We start from the raw sequence: 21,087 nt of genomic DNA, 5'->3' as shown, positions 1-21,087 counted from the left end.
GAGAAATGGAGGAAAAAGGGGGGGAAAGGAGGAAAGGGGGGAAAGGAGGAAAGGGGGGGGAAAGGAGGAAAGGGGGGGGAAAGGAGGAAAGGGGGGGGAAAGGAGGAAAGGGGGGGGAAAGGAGGAAAGGGGGGGGAAAGGAGGAAAGGGGGGGGAAAAGGAGGAAAGGGGGGGGAAAAGGAGGAAAGGGGGGGAAAAGGAGGAAAGGGGGGGGAAAAGGAGGAAAGGGGGGGGAAAAGGAGGAAAGGGGGGGGAAAAGGAGGAAAGGGGGGGGAAAAGGAGGAAAGGGGGGGGAAAAGGAGGAAAGGGGGGGGGAAGGAGGAAAGGGGGGGGAAGGAGGAAAGGGGGGGGGAAGGAGGAAAGGGGGGGGGAAGGAGGAAAAGGGGGGGGGAAAGGAGGAAAAGGGGGGGGAAAAGGAGGAAAAGGGGGGGGAAAGGAGGAAAAGGGGGGGGAAAGGAGGAAAAGGGGGGGGAAAAGGAGGGAAAAGGGGGGGGGAAAAGGAGGAAAAGGCGGGGGGAAAGGAGGAAAAGGGGGGGGAAAAGGAGGAAAAGGGGGGGGAAGGAGGAAAAAGGGGGGGGAAGGAGGAAAAAGGGGGGGGAAGGAGGAAAAAGGGGGGGGAAGGAGGAAAAAGGGGGGGGGAAGGAGGAAAAAGGGGGGGGAAGGAGGAAAAAGGGGGGGGGAAGGAGGAAAAAGGGGGGGGGAAGGAGGAAAAAGGGGGGGGAAAGGAGGAAAAAGGGGGGGGAATGGAGGAAAAAGGGGGGGGGGCTCACCCTGGGCTGCCGGCCGGGCGACTCCTTGCCAGTGGGCTCCTGCCGGCCGTTCCGCTTGCCCCCACCGCCGCCCGCTAGCCTGGCCTGCGCCGGCACGTGCCACAAGGGCTCTGCAACGAGTCCCTGTTTTTTTCCCCCCCCCCGAGCCCCCCCCCGCCCCGAGCCCCAGCCAAAAACCGCCACCGGCGGCGTCACCGGGGAACGGTACCACCCCAGGCTGGTGCCGCCGCCGGGATGGCACCATCGGTGGCACCGTGGCGGTGTGTGTCCCCCCCCCTTTCCCGGCCGCCGTCGCCCCCCCCCTTACCCGCTTTGTGCCGCTCCATGGTGCTCTCGTGGCTACTGAACCCGCCGGAGGACGAGTCCCCGCTGGAAGGGCCGTCGGGGGGTTCGAGGGCGCCCGCTGCGAGGCCGCGTACCTACAAAATCCATCAAAACCAACACCCACCCCCCCCCAACTCTACCCCCGCGCCCCCCCCCCCACCCCCCCCCCCACCCCGGGCAAAAATGACCCTTTTTCTCCCCAATTTGGAAGCCGGGGCCCCGCCGTCACCCACCTCTCGGGCGAGGGTTTGTAGCGGGCGTAAGTCGGGCCGACGGGGGAAGAGAAGCTTCCGGAAGGTTGGCGATAAGGTTGCGGTCGCTCGGGCCCGGCCGGCGAGGAGGAGGAGGAGGAGGAGGAGGAAGGCTGGGGGGTGTCGGGGAAGCTGAGGGGCCTGGGGGGAGGGCAGAGGGGTGGCAGGGGGGGGACAAACACACACCGGTGGCTGAGGCCACCCCGTGGGGTGGCACAAGGCGGAGCCGGGCCGGGGCCTTGTCCCCGGCATCGTCTTCATCCCGTCCCTGTCCCCATCATCGTCTTCATCCCGTCCCTGTCCCCATCTCCACGCTGCCCTTGTCCCCATCCTGTCCCCGTCCCCGGCATCGCCTTCATCCCGTCCCTGTCCCCGTCATCGTCTTCACCCCATCCCTGTCCCCACCCTGTCCCCGTCCCCAACCCCATAGTGGCCTTGTCCCCTTCGCCATCTTCATCCCGTCCCTGTCCCCATCCCGTCCCTGTCCCCGTCATCATCCTCATCCTGTCCCCAGCATCGCCTTCATCCCATCCCTGTCCCCAGCATCATCATCATCCCATTCCTGTCCCCATCCCGTCCCTCTCCCCGCCATCATCATCATCCCGTCCCTGTCCCCACCTCCATAGTGGCCTTGTCCCATCATCATCTTCATCCCATCCCTGTCCCTACCTCCATAGTAGCCTTGTCCCCATCACCATCTTCATCCCGTCCCTGTCCCTGTCATCATCTTCATCCTGTCCCTGTCCCCATCTCCACGCTGCCCTTGTCCCCATCCCTGTCGCGGCCTTGTCCCCATCATCATCTTCATCCCATCCCTGTCCCCATCTCCATGCTGCCCTTGTCCCCATCCCTGTCGCGGCCTTGTCCCCATCATCATCTTCATCCCATCCCTGTCCCCATCCCGTCCCTGTCCCCACCTCCGTGCTGGCCTTGTCCCCAGCATCGTCTTCATCCCGTCCCTGTCCCCATCCTCATCTTCATCTTGTCCTTGTTCCCCATCCTGTCCCTGTCCCCACCTCCGCGCTGGCCTTGTCCCCATCATCATCTTCATCCCATCCCTGTCCCCACCTCCATAGTGGCCTTGTCCCATCATCATCTTCATCCCATCCCTGTCCCCACCTCCATAGTGGCCTTGTCCCCTTCGTCATATTCATCCCATTCCTGTCCCCATCCCCAGCATCACTTTCATCCCTGTCCCCGTCATCATCCTCATCCCGTCCCCATCTCTGTGCTGGCCTTGTCCCCATCATCATCTTCATCCCATCCCTGTCCCCATCCCGTCCCCGTCCCCAGCATCGCCTTCATCCCATCCCTGTCCCCATCATCATCTTCATCCCATCCCCGTCCCCATCCCATCCTTGTCCCCATCTTCATGCTGGCTTTGTCCCCATCATCATCTTCATCCCATCCCTGTCACCACCACCATAGTGGCCTTGTCCCCATCACCATCTTCATCCCATCCCTGTCCCCATCCTCATCTTCATCTTGTCCTTGTTCCCCATCCTGTCCCTGTCCCCATCTCCGCACTGGCCTTGTCCCCATCATCATCTTCATCCCGTCCCTGTCCCTACCTCCATAGTGGCCTTGTCCCCATCACCATCTTCATCCTGTCCTTGTCCCCGTATCCACGCTGCCCTTGTCCCCATCCTGTCCCTGTCCCCATCCCTGTCGCGGCCTTGTCCCCATCATCATCTTCATCCCATCCCTGTCCCCATCCCGTCCCTGTCCCCACCTCCGTGCTGGCCTTGTCCCCATCATCATCTTCATCCCGTCCCTGTCCCCATCCCGTCCCTGTCCCCACCTCCGTGCTGGCCTTGTCCCCATCATCATCCTCATCCCGCCCCTGTCCCCGTCCCCATCTCCCTCTTGTCCTCCTCCCTGTCACTGTCCCCTCCGTGTCCCCGTCCCGGTGCCTCACCTCTTGCCGTGCAGTGGCTGCGGCTCGCGGAAGGCCACGCTGGGCTGCTTGCCCACCCGGCCCGCGGCCAGCCCGTGGCCCGGGGGCTCGGCCCACTTGCCGGCCGGGGGGGTGTTGTGGGAGGCCGGGCCGCTCCACTGCCAGCCAGCGTTGCTGCGGTAGGGCGGGCGGTAGCCAGACGGCAAGTTCTCCGCGTCCCCCTTCGGCTCCGCGCCGCTCGGCTCCAGTGACTCGGCCCAGCCCCTGCCAAGGTGGAGGCCAGCGGTGCTTAGCGCCGAGCCGGTGGCAACCACGGCACGCGAAGCCGGTGGCAACCACGGCACACGAAGCCGGTGGCACCCGGCACCTACGGCACATGAAGCCAGTGGCAACCGCGGCACACGAAGCCAGCGGCACCCAGCACCCGTGGCACACGAAGCCGGTGGCAACCACAGCACGGAAAGCCGGTGGCACCCAGCACCCACGGCACGCGAAGCCGGTGGCAACCACAACACGCGAAGACGGCAGCACCTGGCAGCCACAGCACACGAAGCTGGTGGCACCCGGCACCCACAGCACGTGAAGCCGGTGGCAACCACAGCACACGAAGCCGGTGGCACCCGGCACCCACGGCACATGAAGCCAGTGGCAACCGCGGCACATGAAGCCAGCGGCAACTGCGGCACGCGAAGCCGGTGGCACCTGGCACCCGCGGCACGCGAAGCTGGTGGCAACCACAGCACGTGAAGCCAGTGGCACCCAGCACCTACGGCACACAAAGCCGGTGGCACCCGGCACCCACGGCACATGAAGCCGGTGGCAATCACAGCACAGGAAGCCAGCGGCAACCACAGCACGCAAAGCCGGTGGCACCCGGCACCCGCAGCACACGAAGCTGGTGGCAACCACAGCACACGAAGCCGGTGGCACCTGGCACCTGCGGCATACGAAGCGAGTGGCAACCACAGCACGCGAAGCCGGTGGCACCCAGCACCCACGGCACATGAAGCCGGTGGCAACCACAGCACAGGAAGCCAGCGGCAACCACAGCACGCAAAGCCGGTGGCACCTGGCACCTGCGGCACACGAAGCCGGTGGCAACCACAGCACGCGAAGCTGGCACCACCCGGCAGCCACAGCACGCAAAGCTGGTGGCACCCAGCACCCGTGGCACATGAAGCCAGTGGCACCTGGCACCCGCGGCACACAAAGCCGGTGGCAACCACAGCACGCGAAGCTGGCACCACCCGGCAGCCACAGCACACGAAGCTGGTGGCAACCACGGCACGTGAAGCCAGCAGCACCCACAGCACGCGAAGCTGGTGGCACCTGGCACCCATGGCACACGAAGCCGGTGGCAACCACAGCACACGAAGCCAGTGGCACCCAGCACCTGCGGCACACGAAGTCGGTGGCAACCACAGCACGTGAAGCTGGTGGCACCCGGCACCTGCGGCACACGAAGCCGGTGGCAACCACAGCACGTGAAGCCGGTGGCACCCAGCACCCACAGCATGCGAAGCCGGCGGCACCCAGCGCCCGTGGCACGCGAAGCCGGCAGCACCCACAGCATGTGAAGCTGGTGGCAACCACAGCACGCGAAGCCGGTGGCACCCAGCACCCCATGGCACATGAAGCCAGTGGCAACCACAGCACGCAAAGCTGGTGGCACCCGGCACCCATGGCACATGAAGCCAGTGGCAACCACAGCACACAAAGCCGGTGGCAACCATAGCACGCGAAGCTGGTGGCAGCCGGCACCCATGGCACGTGAAGCCGGTGGCAACCATGGCACGTGAAGCCAGCGGCAACCACAGCACGCAAAGCTGGTGGCACCCAGCACCCGTGGCACATGAAGCCGGTGGCACCTGGCACCCGCGGCACACAAAGCTGGTGGCAACCACGGCACGCGAAGCCGGCAGCACCTGGTGCTCATGGCACCCGGTGCTGATGGCACACGAACCCGGCAGCAACTGGCACCCACGGCACGTGAAGCCGGTGGCACCCGGTGCTCACGGCACACCAAGCTGGTGGCACCCACGGCACCGTGAAGGCGGTGGCGCCCGGTGCTCAGGGCACACGAAACCAGTGGTGCCCGTGGCACACGAAACTGGTGGCAGTTGACACCCACGGCACGCGAAGCCGGTGGCACTCCCGACACACGGCACGAGCAGCTGGTGGCACCCACGGCACACAAAGCCGGTGGTGACTACAGCACCCGCGGCACCCCAAGCCAGCCGGTGGCGCCGCCGCCGCCGCCAGGGTCCCTTTACCTGCGAGGGGCCCCGTCCTCGTGGGGCGGGATGATGACGACCTTGACGGTGACGGAGGTGCGGAGGAGGTCGATCATCTGGTCGTGGCTGAGCGTCACCACGGCCACCTTGCAGATCTCCACCAGGCGGCTGCCCTGCCGCAGGCCGGCCTGCCAGGCGAAGCCGTAGTCCTCCACCTCGGCCACCGTGCCGTCGTACTTCACGTGGAAACCCAGTTGGCCCAGTCCGTTCCTCCTCAAGGTCATGTCCACTGTCTCGCAGCCGTCCGTCACCACCTGGGGACGTGGAGGAGGACGGGGTGGGGGAGGACGTCTTGGCACCCACCCTACGGTGGCTCCGAGTCCCCCGCCTCCAGCCCCGACGCCCGCGTCTCCTCCGCGTTGGAAACCATCCCTTGGCGTTGAAGTAGGACCTACCCAAATGCCAGGGGAGGGGGGGCGAGGCCTCACCTTCAACCTCTGCACGATCTCCTTGATGTCCTCGGGGCCACCCTCAGCCGCCCGGATGAAGATGTGATCTCCTCGGCCGTAGAAGATCTTGACGGTGGAAGCGTCGGCGGTCCAGCCGATGACGTCCCCGCAGAAGCAGTTGAAGACCACCTCCTTGGCGCCCAGGTCCAGGAGGACCACGAATTCGTTGGAGATACCCAAAGCGCACGGGATTTCGGCTCCCCGGGCGAAATCCTGAGCGGAAACGCGCCAAGCGATGGCCCCCGCGCTGTGTTGCTCGGCCCCGGCGCGGGCTTTCGTCTTCTCCTTCTTCTTGGAAGCCAAGGAGATGAGGTTGAACTTGCCGGCGGAGTCGATGGGAGTGTTGGTGACGCAGTTTTCGGCCAGGTCCTTCAGATATTCCTGCCGGGTCCGCGTGGCCATGGTGTGAAATTTGTCCGATTTGTGAGCGGCGTTCTCCGCGTTGATCACCTTGGCCAGCAAGAAATCTCGGAAGACGTCGGATTTGCGGAAGGTGACGCCGTTGGGGATGGGGGGGCCGAAGGGTGGGACGTCCTTGGACCTGGTGACGGCCACACTTGGGGGGACGGAGAAGGGAACCGGTTAGGGTCACCCAGCGTTAATGAAACCATGGAAACGGTTGGGTTGGAAAAGACCTTGAAGATCATCGGGCCCAACCGTTAACCCAGCGCCGCCAGGCCCACCACCCACCCATGTCCCACCACCCATCCACCCCAACCACCCGCGTCCCACCACCCCAACCACCTCAACCACCCATGTCCCATCACCCAACCCAACCGCGTCCCTCCCCATCCCGCCGCCCTCGCACACCAACCACATCCCACCACCCAACCACGTCCCACCTCTCAACTCAACCATGACCCACCACCCAACCACGTCCCACCACCGCTCAACCACCTCTCAACCCCCCCAACCACGCCCCACCTCTCAACTCAACCCAACCACGTCCCACCACCGCTCAACCACGTCCCACCTCTCAACCCCCCCAACCACGTCCCACCACCGCTCAACCACGTCCCACCTCTCAACGCCCCCAACCACGTCCCACCACCGCCCAACCCCCCCAACCACGTCCCACCACCGCTCAACCACGTCCCACCACCGCTCAACCCCCCCCAACCACGTCCCACCTCTCAACGCCCCCAACCACGTCCCACCACCGCTCAACCCCCCCCCAACCACGTCCCACCACCGCTCAACCCCCCCCCAACCACGTCCCACCACCGCTCAACCCCCCCCAACCACGTCCCGCCACCACCCAACCACATCCCACCTCTCAACCCAACCCAACCCAACCAGGTCCCACCACCCAATCCAACCCGCAACCCAACCCCGCTCAACCACCCCCCAAACCACGTCCCACCAACCCGACCGCCTCAACCACCCACGTCCCACCACCCACATCTCCACCACCCCTTTTCGACCCCTCCAGGGATGGTGACTCCACCACTTCCCCAGGCAGCCTCTTCCAACGCCGGACGACCCTTTTGGGTGACGAAATGGTTCCCGATATCCAACCTACCCCTGAAGCCGCAGCCCCTCGGACACGGCGGGGGCCGGGGTGGCGGGGGGGGACACCTCACCTATAGCAGACGTTGTCGGTGCAGGGGTTGTGGGCTCGGACGATGATGAAGACGTGCTGGAAGTGGGAGCGGATGTTTTGGGGGGTGAAGGGCAAAGCTCCGGGTTCTTGGAAGATGATGGTGACGATGTCGTTCCCTATGTGCCTCTTCCTCAGCAGCTGGAAGAGACGACGACACGGTCCCCAAACCGCCGCGCCGGCGGCAGGAAGGGGACGGAGAACCCCAAATCTGCCGGGGGGGGGGGGGGGGGGGGGGGGGTGTTGGTTACCTGCTGCCGGTTGTTGGGGGTGTAGGGGAGCATGGTGGAGACGTGGAACATGATTTCGTAGTCCTGGTAGGTGGTGTAGAGGGAGTGGGTGCCGGTGGAGTCGGCTGCGGGACCAGGGGGGGAGGCAGGAGGTCAAGTAGGTCCCATACGTGTGTGTCGTGTCCGTGTCCATCCCCCCCCCCGCCCAATGCCAGCGCGTCCCCAATGTCACTCACTCTTGGTGTCCAACTGGGCGGCGTATTTGCTGAAGGCTTTGAGGCAAACCTTCTCCCCGAGGAGGGAGAGGAACTCCTCGAAGGGGGGCCCCGCTTCCTCGTTGTTGTACATCTCCTCCTCCGAGCTCTGCCCGGCTTTGCAGTAGAGAATTCCCACCTTGTGCCTCCGGCAGAGCTGCGGGGAGACCCGGGAGGAGGCGGCGTCGGTGGCGTGGCGGGGGCGGGGGGGGGATGTGTCACCCACGGGGCTCCCCGCCGCCGCGTCCCGGCCGTCCCCCCCCCTCACCCCTTGCTCGTCCAGCTTGAGGAGCTGCTCGGTGACCTTGGGGGTGCTGAGGGCCAGGCGCAGGCAGTGGATGTTGAGCTCCGGGACGACGTATTCCAGGGCGTCCTTCAGCGGGAGCCCCCGCACCGTCCCGTGCTTGGTGGTGGTGGGGGTGGCGTCCTCCAGGATGGAGCCCCGCAGGGTGACAAGCTGGGAAAAAAATTGGTGGTGGTGGTGGTGGGGGAACCTTCAGCCAAGCGCCCCCCGCCCCAACCCCACGGCCTCTGCAGGAAAACCAGTCCCAAACTGGTTTTCAGCCCCTTCCTCCCCCCGGCGGGGGCCGCACCTCGCTGGTTCGGAAGATGATCCTGTACTGGTACTGGGGGCCGTGGTCCTTGTGGTCCTCCAGCTTCTCCCGTTTGATGCTGACGGCCACCGGGCCCAGCTTCTCGTCCACCCCGAAGTAGTTGGAATGCTCTGCCGGGAGACGGGGGCATGGAGCAGCCACGGAGGGTGGGGGGGGGACACGGACGGGACAGAGCGGCCCCGGGGCGGGGGGGGGGCGGATAAGGACATAAAAGGGGGGGACAGAGGAGCCGGGGGATGGAAATGGGGGGGACATGGAGCCAGGGGACACGACAAAGGGGACAGAGGGGCTACGGGGGGGACACGAAGACACAAGGAGGGGGGACAGAAGAGCTATGGGGGGGACATGAAGACACAAGGGAGGGGGACAGAGGAGCCAGGAGGGACATGAAGACAAAAGGGGGGGGGGGACATGAAGACAAAAGGGGGGGGGGGACATGAAGACAAAAGGGGGGGGACAGAGGAGCCAGGGGACACGACAAAGGGGACAGAGGAGCTACGGGGGGGACGCGAAGACACAAGGGGGGGGACGCGAAGACACAAGGGGGGGGGACAGAGGAGCCAGGGGACACGACAAAGGGGACAGAGGGGCTACGGGGGGGACACGAAGACACAAGGGGGGGGACGGAAGAGCCAGGGGACAGGAATAGGGGGGACAGAGGAGCTGGGGGACAGGGGGGACATGAAGATACAATGGGGGGGACAGGAGCCAGGGGACACGACAAGGGAGACAGAGGAGGTTGGGGGGGGGGGACACGGGACACAAAGACACGTTGAGGGGGACAAAGGAGCCAGGGGACGATGACACGATGTGGGGGGGGGACAGATGAGCTGGGGGACAGGGGTGGCGGGGAGGGGGGAGAGAGGAACCAGGGGGGCACGATGGGGGATGTGGGGGACACAGGAGGGACACGACGGAGGAGCTGGGGCGGGGCGGGGGGGGACGGGACGGGACACTGACAATGGGACATGGGGCCGGGGGGGACACAACGGAGGAGTCGGGGGGTGGAAGGGACGGGACACGGCGGGGACACGATGGAGGGGACACGGGGACATGGAGGAGCCGGAGGCGGGCAGGGGGACACAAAGGAGCCAGGGGGGGACACACGGGGGGGGGGGGACACAAAGGAGGTGGGGCAGCGGGGGGGGACATGGGGTGGGGGGGGGGGGATGGGGACATGGAGGAGCCAGGGCGGGGGACGGGACAGGGGGGTGCCATCACCGTGCCCTTTGCTGCCATAACGGGGAAGGAGGATGGAGGTGGGGGCGCCCCCCGCCCCCGCCCCTCCCCTGCCACCCAGGAAGGATCTGGGGGCCACGGGGGACACGAGGGGGCAGCACCGGCGTCCCCCTCTCCCCCCCCCACCCACCCCCCCCCCCCGAAATACCTTTGCCATGGAAATGGTCCCGGTAATAGCGAGCGCCGAGGTCGACGTGCTCCACGCTGTAATGTTTGAGGCGGTTGGGGTTCCTCTGCAGCTCCTTGGGGACCTCCAGCACCGAAACGCCGGCGTTGGTGGGCCGGAAGGCGAGGAGGGATTCGGGGAACGTCCCGCCGTCGGCGGCGGCTAACCCCGGCGAACCCGTCGAGGCTTTGGAGAAGCTGACGTTCCTTTCGGCGCCGCCGCCGATCTCGTTGCGGAAATGGGGGCAGCTGAGGAGAAGCTCGTTGCTGGTGTTGTCCCCCACGTCGTGCTCCAAATTCTCTTTACAGTTCAGGTCCTCGGTGCTGGCGAAAGCCGGATCCGACCCTCCCAACCCGCCGGCCCGAACGGTGGCCGCCGAAGCCGCCGAGGCGCCGGTGGTGGTGTTACGGCGTTGGGCTACCACGGCACGGTTGACGGCCACGGCGTTGAGGTCGAAGAGCATGCTCTGCACGTCGTAGTGGGCGAAGCTCTTTTGGCACACCCAGGCCTTGCCCGGTTCCGGCGGTCGCGGTTCTTCCGTCTCTTTGCCCAGTTCGCCGTCGTTTCGGCCGCTCCGGAGTTTTTTGAAGATGGAATCGCCGCCGGCGTCGCCTTTGGGACACCTCCTGCGGGGTTTTTCCTTGGATTGCACCGACGGTTCATCCCTCCTCCCTTCCGTCTTCATGCCGGGATACGATCCCGGTGGAAAACCGGCTTCCCCGAGGCGTTCCGGCGTGACGGCTCGGCGATCCGGCTTCTTGGTCCGAAATTCGTTGAGCATATCAAAGAAGCTTTGCTCCGAGATTCCTTGGACATCGATGGAAGAGGTGCTACCATATTCCCGGAAGAGCCCGGTGCCTCCCCTCGGTTCCGTGGCCTCCTCCGGATCGCACTCGCTCAACGTCACCTCGCTGCTGCTCCGGTGACGCAACGGTGCCAAACCCCTCGCCGGGGAGCGGGGCCACCCTTCCTGAAATTCCACGTCCTTGGAACGGCGCCGCGCCAAACGGTGAAGGGCTTTGAAGCCCGAAACGCCGGCGAGGGGCTGCTGCCCGCCGGCAAAACCCCGGCAACAAGCCGCATCCCGGTTGGCCGCGGCATCCCGGTTGCCAGCGGCATCCCGGCACGTGCCGGCGCCGACGGGGGGGGTCCTTGGCGGCGTCTCTTTTGGGGGGCCAGTCGGCGATACGGGCGCGCACCCCCATTTTGGGCACGGCCGGCGTGGCGGGGGCCGGACGAGGGGTTTCGCCTCCCGCCGTGGGCACGTTGCCATTTTGCTGCCAGAACGCCGGCGGGCAACTCTCGGCATCGACGCCGTCGTGCCGGGGAGGGCGGTGGGAGCTCATGGTCCGGAGCCGAGCCGCGGCGAGGGGAGGAGGCCGCTCATTGCCGTCGTCGCCGAAACGCCGGGTCGGCTTCGGTCGCCGCCGACCGGTTGCCGGCCAGCGAAACGCCGCGACGGCCGGCTTCGCCGCGACGCTGCCGCATGGTTCTGCACGCTGCCGGGGGCTCACGCCGGGCGCTGCCGCGTCTGCCGGGCCATCCTGCAGCGGGGGGAAGAGGAGAAGGTGAGTCGCGCGCCGGGTTTCGCATCAAACCGAAGATGGGTTTGGGGGGTGGAGGGGGGGGAAAAGGACCATTAATGGTCCATCGAGTCCATCTTCAACTACAGCAGGTCGCTCCGAGGCCCGGCCAACTTGACCTTGAACCCTTCCAGTGACGGGGCAACCTCACCGCCACCATCAGAACACGTTTCTTCGTTAGATCGGGTCTGAATTTTCCCTTTTTTTAGCTTAAAAACCGTTCCGCCGTGACCTAGCACAACCAGAAGGCCACCACGAGGTCTACCTGGAGCCTTCTCCGCCTTGACCAAGCCCCTCCGACCATCTCTCCGCGTTGCCCAAGCCCCTCCGACCATCTCTCCGCGTTGACCAGCCCCCTCCGACCATCTCTCTGCGTTGACCAGCCCCCTCCGACCATCTCTCCGCGTTGACCAAGCCCCTCCGACCATCTCTCCGCGTTGACCAAGCCCCTCCGACCATCTCTCTGCGTTGACCAGCCCCCTCCGACCATCTCTCTGCGTTGACCAGCCCCCTCCGACCATCTCTCCGCGTTGACCAAGCCCCTCCGACCATCTCTCCGCGTTGACCAGCCCCCTCCGACCATCTCTCCCCGTTGACCAGCCCCCTCCGACCATCTCTCCCCGTTGACCAGCCCCCTCCGACCATCTCTCCGCGTTGACCAGCCCCCTCCGACCATCTCTCCGCGTTGACCAGCCCCCTCCGACCATCTCTCCGCACTGACCAAGCCCCTCCGACCATCTCTCCGCACTGACCAAGCCCCTCCGACCATCTCTCCGCGTTGACCAAGCCCCTCCAACCATCTCTCCGCATTGACCAGCCCCCTCCAACCATCTCTCCCCGTTGACCAGCCCCCTCCAACCATCTCTCCACGTTGACCAGCCCCCTCCGACCATCTCCGTGGCCTCCTCTGAAGGTCCGTGTCCTTCTAGGATCCCCAGGACGCGACGCCCCAGGTGGGATCTCACCTCCCTTAACCTATTGGCTGCTCTTCTTCTGCTCTAGCCCAGGATCCGGTCGGCTTCCCGGGCTTTTCATCCACCAGTAGCCCCAAGTCCTTCTCCATTCTCCATCCCTTCATCCCCCAGCCTGGACGGATACCGACCCAGCTGCAGGACCTTGCGTTTGCCCTGGTGGAACCTCACAAGGGTCACATGGACCCACTTCTCCAGGTCCCTCAGGTGTGTCAACCGCGCCGCACAGCTTGGTGCCATCTTTGACGTCGTCGCTCCATCGTAGAAGGTTGGTCAGGCCGGACTTGCCCTTTCTCCATCACCGGGGACCTCACCTGCCTGCCAGGACTTTCATGGAAGAGGAGCTTGGCAGCTCCGTCAACCGGTTCCCGCAGGTCTCTGGGACGCACCTCATGGACTTCGAATAGTCCATCTCGGTTGGAAGGGACCCACCCAATCACCTGGTCCTGACCAATTCCCGGCTGGAGAAGAGTTGAAGCGTTATTAAAGCCATTGCCCGATGGTCCCATCTATCCAGGTCCTCCTGTGAGACCTCTCGTCCCTCCGGTGGGTCGAGAGCACCTCCCGGTTGGGTGTCACCAGCGAACTCCAACTCCCACCTTGTCCACCAATATATTGAATTGAACCCTGAGGAGAACCGCAGGTGAGCGCTCACCAGTAGATGTGCCCCGTATCTCTTGGGGTTCCTCAGGTGGTCTTGAAATATGTAGACTTCCATCTCTTGAGGCTCCTCATGTTGTCTTGAGATACGTAACTTCTCTCTCTTGAGGTTCCTGAGGTGGTCTTGAGATATGTAGACTTCTATCTGTTGAGGTTCCTCATGTCCTCTTGAGATATGTAACTTCTACCTCTTGAGGTTCCTCAGATGGTCTTGAGATACGTAGACCTGTGTCTCTTGAGGCTCCTCAGGTGGTCTTGAGATATGTAGACTTCTATCTGTTGAGGTTCCTCATGTCATCTTGAGATATGTACCTTCTACCTCTTGAGGTTCCTCAGGTGGCGTTGGACCATGTAGACTTCCATCTCATGAGGTTCCTCAGGTGGTCTTGAGACACGTAGATTTTGATCTGTTGAGGTTCCTCATGCCGTCTTGAGATACATAACTTCTACCTCTTGAGGTTCCTCAGGTGGTCTTGAGCCACGTAGGCTTCCATCTCTTGAGGTTCCTCAGGTGGTCTTGAGATACGTAGAATTCTATCTGTTGAGGTTGCTCATGTCATCTTGAGATATGTAACTTCTGCCTCTTGAGGTTCCTCAGGTGGCCTTGGACCACGTAGACTTCCGTTTCTTGAGGTTCCTCAGGTGGTCCTGAAATATGGAGGACCTGGACCTCTTGAGGTTCCTCAGGTGACCTTGAACCATGTAGACTTCCACCTCTTGAGGCCCCTCAGGCGGTCTTGACCCTGATCTTCTCCTACACTGGGAGAAGTCGCACGCTCCTACATTTCGCTCCTTGACGTCCATCCGCCCAAGAGTCGCGGGAAGAGCGACCACTGCAAAAGCTCTTGAGCCCTCAGCCAGCGTTCCTGGTTTGCCGGCCCCCGCTTCGCTTCCTCCCCCGGGGAAGAAGAACCCCGAGGCCGCCCACCCCGGCGGGATGGGGACGGACAGACGGACGGAGAAGCATTAACCCGTCTGCGGTTGGCATTAACCTGCCTCCTCTCCTGTCCGGCGCTCGTCTAATCCCCGCTAATTACGCCCCAAGCCGCCTAAAAGGACATCTGTTGGGAGGGGACTGTTAAAAATCAATACCCGAAAGCCTTAATTAAACGCAGCCTAACGAGCGGGCAGCGGGTACGAAGGCAAGATCTCCTCGGAGGAACATCGCCGGCGGCCAGGTTGGCTCTCACCAACAATATCGGGGCTCCCAGCTGAGGTTTGATGACTTTTTTGGGGGGGACAACGCCCAATTTTGGGGCCTCGGCATCAACCTCCCCTTCCCCGGCTCCTCCGAGGGTAACGATATATTTGCGAAATACACACATTTCTCTCTCATTTCTAAAAAAATCCCCAAAACCCCTCATTTTCCAAAGAAAACTCCTCCTGCCTGGTTATCACAAGGACGCGGCACCTCAAAACCCTCTTTTTTGGCTGAATCCGGGAAGGAACGACTCAAAATAAGCTAAAAAAAAAAAAAAAAAAAAATCAGCAAAATAAATGTTGGGAAGTGATTTCTAAATGCCCTTTACCTGGAAATTTAAAGGGTTTGGGATTATTCCCGCAAAACGTCGACGCTTTTCCCCCAAACCGCAGCATCGCCCGCCATCGTCACCCCTCCAAATAGACATCAGCTTGTACCAAATCCCGGCTTTTTGCCCCAAAAACCGGGGCGAAGCGGAGGGTGATTAATTAAATCCAGCCGTATACCGCTCCCGGTAGGAAAAAGACACCAAATTATGGGAATTTCGACTTAAAATTCAGCAGAGAGGGGGAAAAATAACCAGATTCAGGGATTTAAACCTAACCTTAAGGGGGTTCCGCCATCGCCCTGTGCCGATTCTCACGCCGCGACACCCCCAATTCCGGGAAAAAATACCCCCAAAACCTCCTGGTTTTAATCCCCTTCTTGAAATAATCTCGTTTAATCTCTTGCCAACGAGACGAAGACGAGGAAGAGCCGGGTCCTTCGAAGGGCTCCCGGCGCTTCGTGGCTCCCCACGTAATTTGGGGTAATAAATCGGGGAAATGGCTTAAATAACGCCTCCCCCCCCCTCAACCTCGGATCAATCCCGCTCCCAAAATTGGGATTTTTGAGCCCAATCCTGCTGCTCCGGAGCCGCAGCTGTAACTTGCACATGACCCAGCCCTTCCCGGCTAACGAGAAGCTGAGGCGGGGGGGAGGGAAAAAGGTTTTAATTATTAACCACAGGCTTTTTGATAAATTAAGCGTCAGTTTTTAACTCTTTTTTAACCGAAGACGTCTCCTTCGGCCGGAGGGAAAAAGTCCGACCCTATTTCCAATTAAAAATAACGATTTAATCCTCCCTGCCTCCCCGGTTGGGCCCAAAAAAGATCAAAATCACCCCAAAATTCCCCACCGGCTCTTTGCCGGGGGGTGGGATGAAGCAACGCTTCCCGGGGGCAAAAAAACAAAAAACAACAACCTTATCCCAGGAGTTTTTTTGGGATAAAACCGCCCCAAAAAGGTGTTTGGGGGGGGTTTAATTGGGCTTTCCCAACGCTCGTCCAGAGGCAAAACCAGCCAAGCCTCAGAGCGACCGATGGCCGAGGCAGAGAAGAAATTAGTCAAGCAATTAACGAAGAGGTTGGCAACTCTGCGCTTAATTAGGGGGTGGTTAAAGCCAAATGATCCCCATTACCGGGCAACGAGAACGCAATAAAAAAAAAATAAAATAAAAAAAAAAAGGGGGGGATAAAACCGGGATCGGGCCGAGGCGATCCATCGCCTCCCCGCTTTATCTGATGGAGACGCCTTAATTAACGCTAATCAAACGAAAGGGTTTTTCAACGCGGCCATAAAGGAGGACAAATTCCTACTTGCCTGAGCTGCCGGGAAGGCGTCAACGCCGAAATCCCGGCTATTCCGCTCCGGGATGGCAACGACCGAGGACGGAATTAGCCCCCAAACCCCGGGATATTTTAATCAATTAGCACGCGGAACGAAGGAGCTCGTTAGAGGTAGCCCCGCCCCTCGGATTTGGCCCCTTGGCGGAGTTAAATCTCTATTTTTTTTTTTTTTTTTTTTTTGAACTTTAAGGCTGTAAAAACACGTCGGGCGAGCTGTAATCCTCGCCCGGAGGGGAGAGAGGTTGGAAGAGCCGCGAGGAAGAGGAGGAAGGCGGAGATCCTTACCGGGGGATGAAGCTCTTACGGCCTTCCCGGGCGTCCGAATTTCGGGGAAAAAATTCTGGATGAAAAGGGAAAAAAAAAAACAAAAACAAAAAAAAACCAAAAAAAACACCAAACACAAAAAACGATTAAAGTTAAACAAAAGGGTGGGTCGACGTCAGCGCCGGCGACTCGAGCCGCTTCCCGGAGCGCCGTTAAAAACGGGGCAAAGCCTCAAGTTTCCCCCAACACCGTTATTGGGAATTTTTTTTTTTTTGGCGGGATTTGGGATTTCTGAGCCGCAAAAAAAAAAAAACAACCAACAACCAACCCCAAAACCATCAATAAAACCCCCCCAAAAAATGATAAATAAACCCTCAAAAGCGACCGCGAGGAGATAAGAGCGGCAGGCAAAGCCAGCCCAGCCGAGCAAGACCCGACCTGCCGAAACCAGGAGGGGAAGCGCAGCCAAATCCACGCCCCCCCCCTCCAAAAAAACACCCCAAATCCTATTCCCCGCCCCCCCCCTCCAAAACCCACCAAGCCGGTGAGCACCAGCGGCCTTGTTAGCGGCCAGAAATTAAGGTAAATTGGGGTTTTTTTAGCAGTGAAATGAACGGGGGGGGAGTGGCAGGGGGGGCAGGTGGAGGTGGGTGCCCCCCCCCCCGCCCCCGATTCCTGAATAAACCCCAAAAAGGCCCCTCGCGAGGCTGCGGGTCTCTGGAGCGAAGCTCGTTCAGCGGCTCCTCATTAGCAGCGCTTCGTTAGGCGAGGCCGGCCTCGGCCTCGCAAATAGGTCAGGACGAGGCGAGTTCGACGCCGGGGATTTAATTAAAAAAAAAAAAAAAAAAAAGGAAAATAAAATTAAATAATTAAAAACGAAACACCCCCCTCCCCCCCTCCAAAAAAACGAAAAAAAAAAAACCCCACCCCCACCAACAAAAACAACCCGCAGGAAGATTTCGCAGCCGGTTTTGGGGGGTTTTGGTTGGTTCTTTTCAGGGGTGAAAATTAGGAAATTCGGGGTCGTGCGTCCCATTCCCCCCCCCCCCCCCCAAAAACGCTGCCCCAGGCTCATTTGCATAATATCCCCATCGTTTCCCTGCTTTTAATTGCTCGGCGGGAGGCGGCTTCGCAACGCTCGGGGAGGGGTTTTTATTAGTTTTTATTATTATTTGCCCGACGCTCCTGCCGACGTGGCACCTGCGCGGGCTCCCCCGCCCCCAAAATCGCCCCAAATAAACCCTTTTTTTTTTTTTTTTTACCCCTAAACCAGGAAAAATAAACCCCGCTTTTTGTGATCTGCGTGCGCCCCCCCCCCCCCCCCCGGTCATCAAACAAATCCTATTTACACCGGGGACAAAGGGAATAATCCGGCGCCGGTTTCGCTTCGGCGCTCAGGCAAACCCCGGCTGGGTTTTCGGGGGGAAATCTGGGGGTTTGGGGGGCATTTCTGGCTCTATTCCCCCCCCCCCCTTTAAAAAAACAAACAAACCATAATTCCAGCGGAACAGCTTTTTAAAGGGGAATTTGGGAGGCAGAATGAAGTTTAATCTTAATAAAACCTTGATTTTATAGTTATATTTATAACGTTATTACACCGAGCGAGTGCTGGTGGGAAATATTGCCGTCCCCCCTCCCTCAAAAAATACAAGTTCTGGGTTCCACCCCCCCCCAGCCCTGCGACGTACCCAAAACCACGTGGTTTAACCTTAAAAAAGAAGCGGGCTGCCTTCTCCACGCGGATTTGTTCCCCGTCGAGCGCTGTGGAGGGGAAAAAAAAGATATTAATGAAGCTTCTCCTAACGAGGCGGGGGGGGTTCATTAAAGCCTTTGCACCCTGGTGTGAAATTCCGCCCCCCCCCGCCCCCAGCCCCTCGCTGACATCAGTGGGGTTTTTTTTTTTATTTAAAATTCGATAAAATAAGGCAAAACTCCACACAAACCCGTAGGTTTGGGCCAATCGTGTGTGTGTCGTTCCCCGCCCCCCCCCCCCCCCCCAAATTTGAATTAGGGCAGGTTGGGGTGGGCCATAAGGGGGTGCCCCCCCCCAATATCTGCTCCCTGCAAGAGTCCAAGGGGGGGGGGTGGTGGTGGGGGGTGACCCCCTTGATGGCATCGTTCCCCCCTCATTGCGGGGGGAAGCCCCACCACAGGGCACGCAAAGGGTCGTTCCGCCCCCCCCCCCCCCCAAAAAAAGGGGGGACAGGCCTCCATAGGACCCCAAGTGCACCAGCCCCCCCCCCCCCAACGACCACATAAGCCCCCCATGAATCCCCAGTTCCCCCCTGCCAGGCCTCAGACCTCTCCCCCCCACAACAAAGCCCCCCGCCCCCCTAAGTTCCCCCCCCCCAAGAAGGCCCAGGGCCCCCCCGGAACCAAAGGTCTCTCCCCCCACCCCAATGAAACCCCAGGACCCCCCCAAACCCCCCTGCACAAAGGCCAAGGCCTCCCCCCCCGCAATGAAACCCCAAGCCCCCCCCAAACCCCCTCCTCCGCCAAGGCCAAGGCCTCCCCCCCCCAAAAAGCCGCAGCCCCCCCCAAATCTCCCCCCCCCATCCTCACAAAGCCCCACGGCCCCCCCAAACCCCCCCTCCACGAAGGCTAAGCCCCCCCCCACATCCCCAGGCCTCTCCCTGCTCCTCATGAAGCCCCAGGGCCCCCCCTAGAAGTGCCAAGGCCCCCCCAAACCCCCTCCTCCACCAAGGCCAAGGCCTCCCTCCCCCCCCAAGCTCACGGACACCCCCCCCCCCAAAAGTCGTCCCCCCCCCAAAACCTCAACCCCCCCTGAAGCCCCAGGCCTCTCCCTGCTCCTCACAAAGCCCCAGGGCCCCGCCAGAACCCCCCAACCCCCCCCCTCCACCAAGGCCAAGGCCTCTCTCCCCCCTCAACGCCCGCGGCCCCCCCAGATCCCCCCCAGAAGCTCCAACCTCCCCCCCTACCAAGACCAAGGCCTCCCTCCCCCCTCAAAGCCACAAGCCCCGCAAAACCCGCCCCCCCCCAAGCCCCAGGCCTCTCCCGCGAAGCCCCAGGGCCCCCCCAAACCCCCAGGCCTCTCCCTCCAACACACCCCCCCGTCCCCCCTCCCCGCGCAGGGGCCGCTGGGAGTTGTAGTCCCCTCCCCCCCCCCCCAATCCCCACCCATCCCCACCCCCCACCCGCCCCAGGCCGTACCCCAAGCCTCCAACTCCCGGCAGCGCCGTCCCCCGCCCTCCGGCCGGCAGGAGGAAGCCGGAGGCTGCCCGGGGGACCCTCCCGCCGCCCGGTCCAGGCCCAAGGCCAGGCCCAGGCCCCAGGCCCAAGGCCCGGGCCCGCCCTGACAGGAGGCGGCGGCGGCCGCGGCAGCACACCGGTTCCCCGTCCGTCCCCCCCGGGCCTCCGGGGGAGACTGAGGCGGCGCGAGGCGCGTTGGGGGGCGGGGGGGGGGGGGTCACTCACCCGGCGGCGCGCGGGCACGGGCCAATCGGGGGGCTGCGAGCGGCGCGAGGGCAGCCTGCGGCCGGCGCGCGCGGCGGCGGCGGCGGGAGGGGCGTGGCCTGGAGGGAGGGGGGGCGCGGCCTGGAGGGGAGGGCGGGGGTCTTTTGCGGGGAGGGGGCGTGGCTTCGGAAGGCTCTTAAAGGGGCCGCGCCCTGGTTGGGTTTGGAGCGGGGGGAGGGAAGGGAAGGGAAAGCCCGGAGGGCGGGGAGGTGGCCCCGCCCACGCTCGCGTCTCTGATTGGCCGGGGCGCGGGCGGTTCATTTGCATAGAGGGCGCGGGCGGGAGCGGCTCCTGGCGGTGCACACGCGTGTCAGGCTGCGCACACGCGTGTCTCTGGCGGTGCACACGCGTGTCCGGCTGCGTGTACATGTGTGTCCGGCTGTGCACACACATGTCCGGCTGCGCACACGTGTCTCTGGCGGTGCACACGCGTGTCCGGCTGCGTGTACATGTGTGTCCTGCTGTGCACACACATGTCCGGCTGTGTGCACACGCGTGTCCGGCTGCGCACACGTGTCTCTGGCAGTGCACACGCATGTCCAGCTGTGTGTACATGTGTGTCCGGCTGCGCACACGCGTGTCCGGCTGCGCACATGCGTCTCTGGTGGTGCACATGCGTGTCCAGCTGCGTGTACATGTGTGTCCTGCTGTGCACACGCGTGTCTCTGGCAGGGCACACGCGTGTCCAGCTGTGTGTACATGTGTCTGCCTGTGCACACGCGTGTCTCTGGCAGTGCACACACGTGTCCGGCTGCGTGTACACGTGTGTCCGGCTGCGTGTACACGCGTGTCTCTGGCAGTGCACACACGTGTCTCTGGCAGTGCACACGCGTGTCCGGCTGTGTGTACACGCGTGTCTCTGGCAGTGCACATGCGTGTCCGGCTGCGTGTCCGTGCCTCGTCCGTCAGCCCCCCCCCCCAGTCCTGCGTGTGCACACGCGTGTGCGTGTCCCCCCCACCCTTGCCCAGGAGGCACCGAGACCGACCCCCCCCACCACCACCCGGGAACATGGGGAGCCCCCCCCCTTCCCGGGACGAGGGGGGGCAGCTATAGGGCCGGGGGGAGCTATAGGGGGCTGGGGGGGTAGCTATAGGGGGCTGGGGGGAGCTATAGGGGATGGGGGGGGAGCTATAGGGGCCGGGGGGAGCTATAGGGGCTGGGGGGAGCTATAGGGGGCT

The 21,087-nt window shown here is 62.6% G+C and overlaps 1 protein-coding gene across 1 annotated transcript; it reads right to left on the bottom strand.

Annotated features, from left to right (window-relative positions):
- Nucleotides 1-754: 754 nt before the first annotated feature.
- Nucleotides 755-19,973, bottom strand: LOC134507692 (signal-induced proliferation-associated 1-like protein 3). Its single transcript, XM_063318508.1, is given in 16 exon segments — nt 755-880; nt 1,078-1,189; nt 1,328-1,486; nt 3,264-3,506; nt 5,516-5,790; nt 5,965-6,541; nt 7,569-7,726; nt 7,837-7,940; nt 8,052-8,226; nt 8,338-8,526; nt 8,663-8,793; nt 10,071-11,229; nt 11,231-11,632; nt 16,456-16,510; nt 18,123-18,195; nt 19,870-19,973. Coding segments are annotated over 13 exon segments (3,522 nt in total). The 5' UTR covers nt 11,435-11,632; nt 16,456-16,510; nt 18,123-18,195; nt 19,870-19,973; the 3' UTR covers nt 755-844.
- Between the last annotated feature and the right edge of the window lie 1,114 nt (nt 19,974-21,087).

This window comes from Chroicocephalus ridibundus, chromosome 26 (assembly GCF_963924245.1).
Source record: "Chroicocephalus ridibundus chromosome 26, bChrRid1.1, whole genome shotgun sequence".
Lineage (NCBI taxonomy): Eukaryota > Metazoa > Chordata > Aves > Charadriiformes > Laridae > Chroicocephalus > Chroicocephalus ridibundus.
This window is presented reverse-complemented; position numbering and strand designations above follow the sequence as displayed.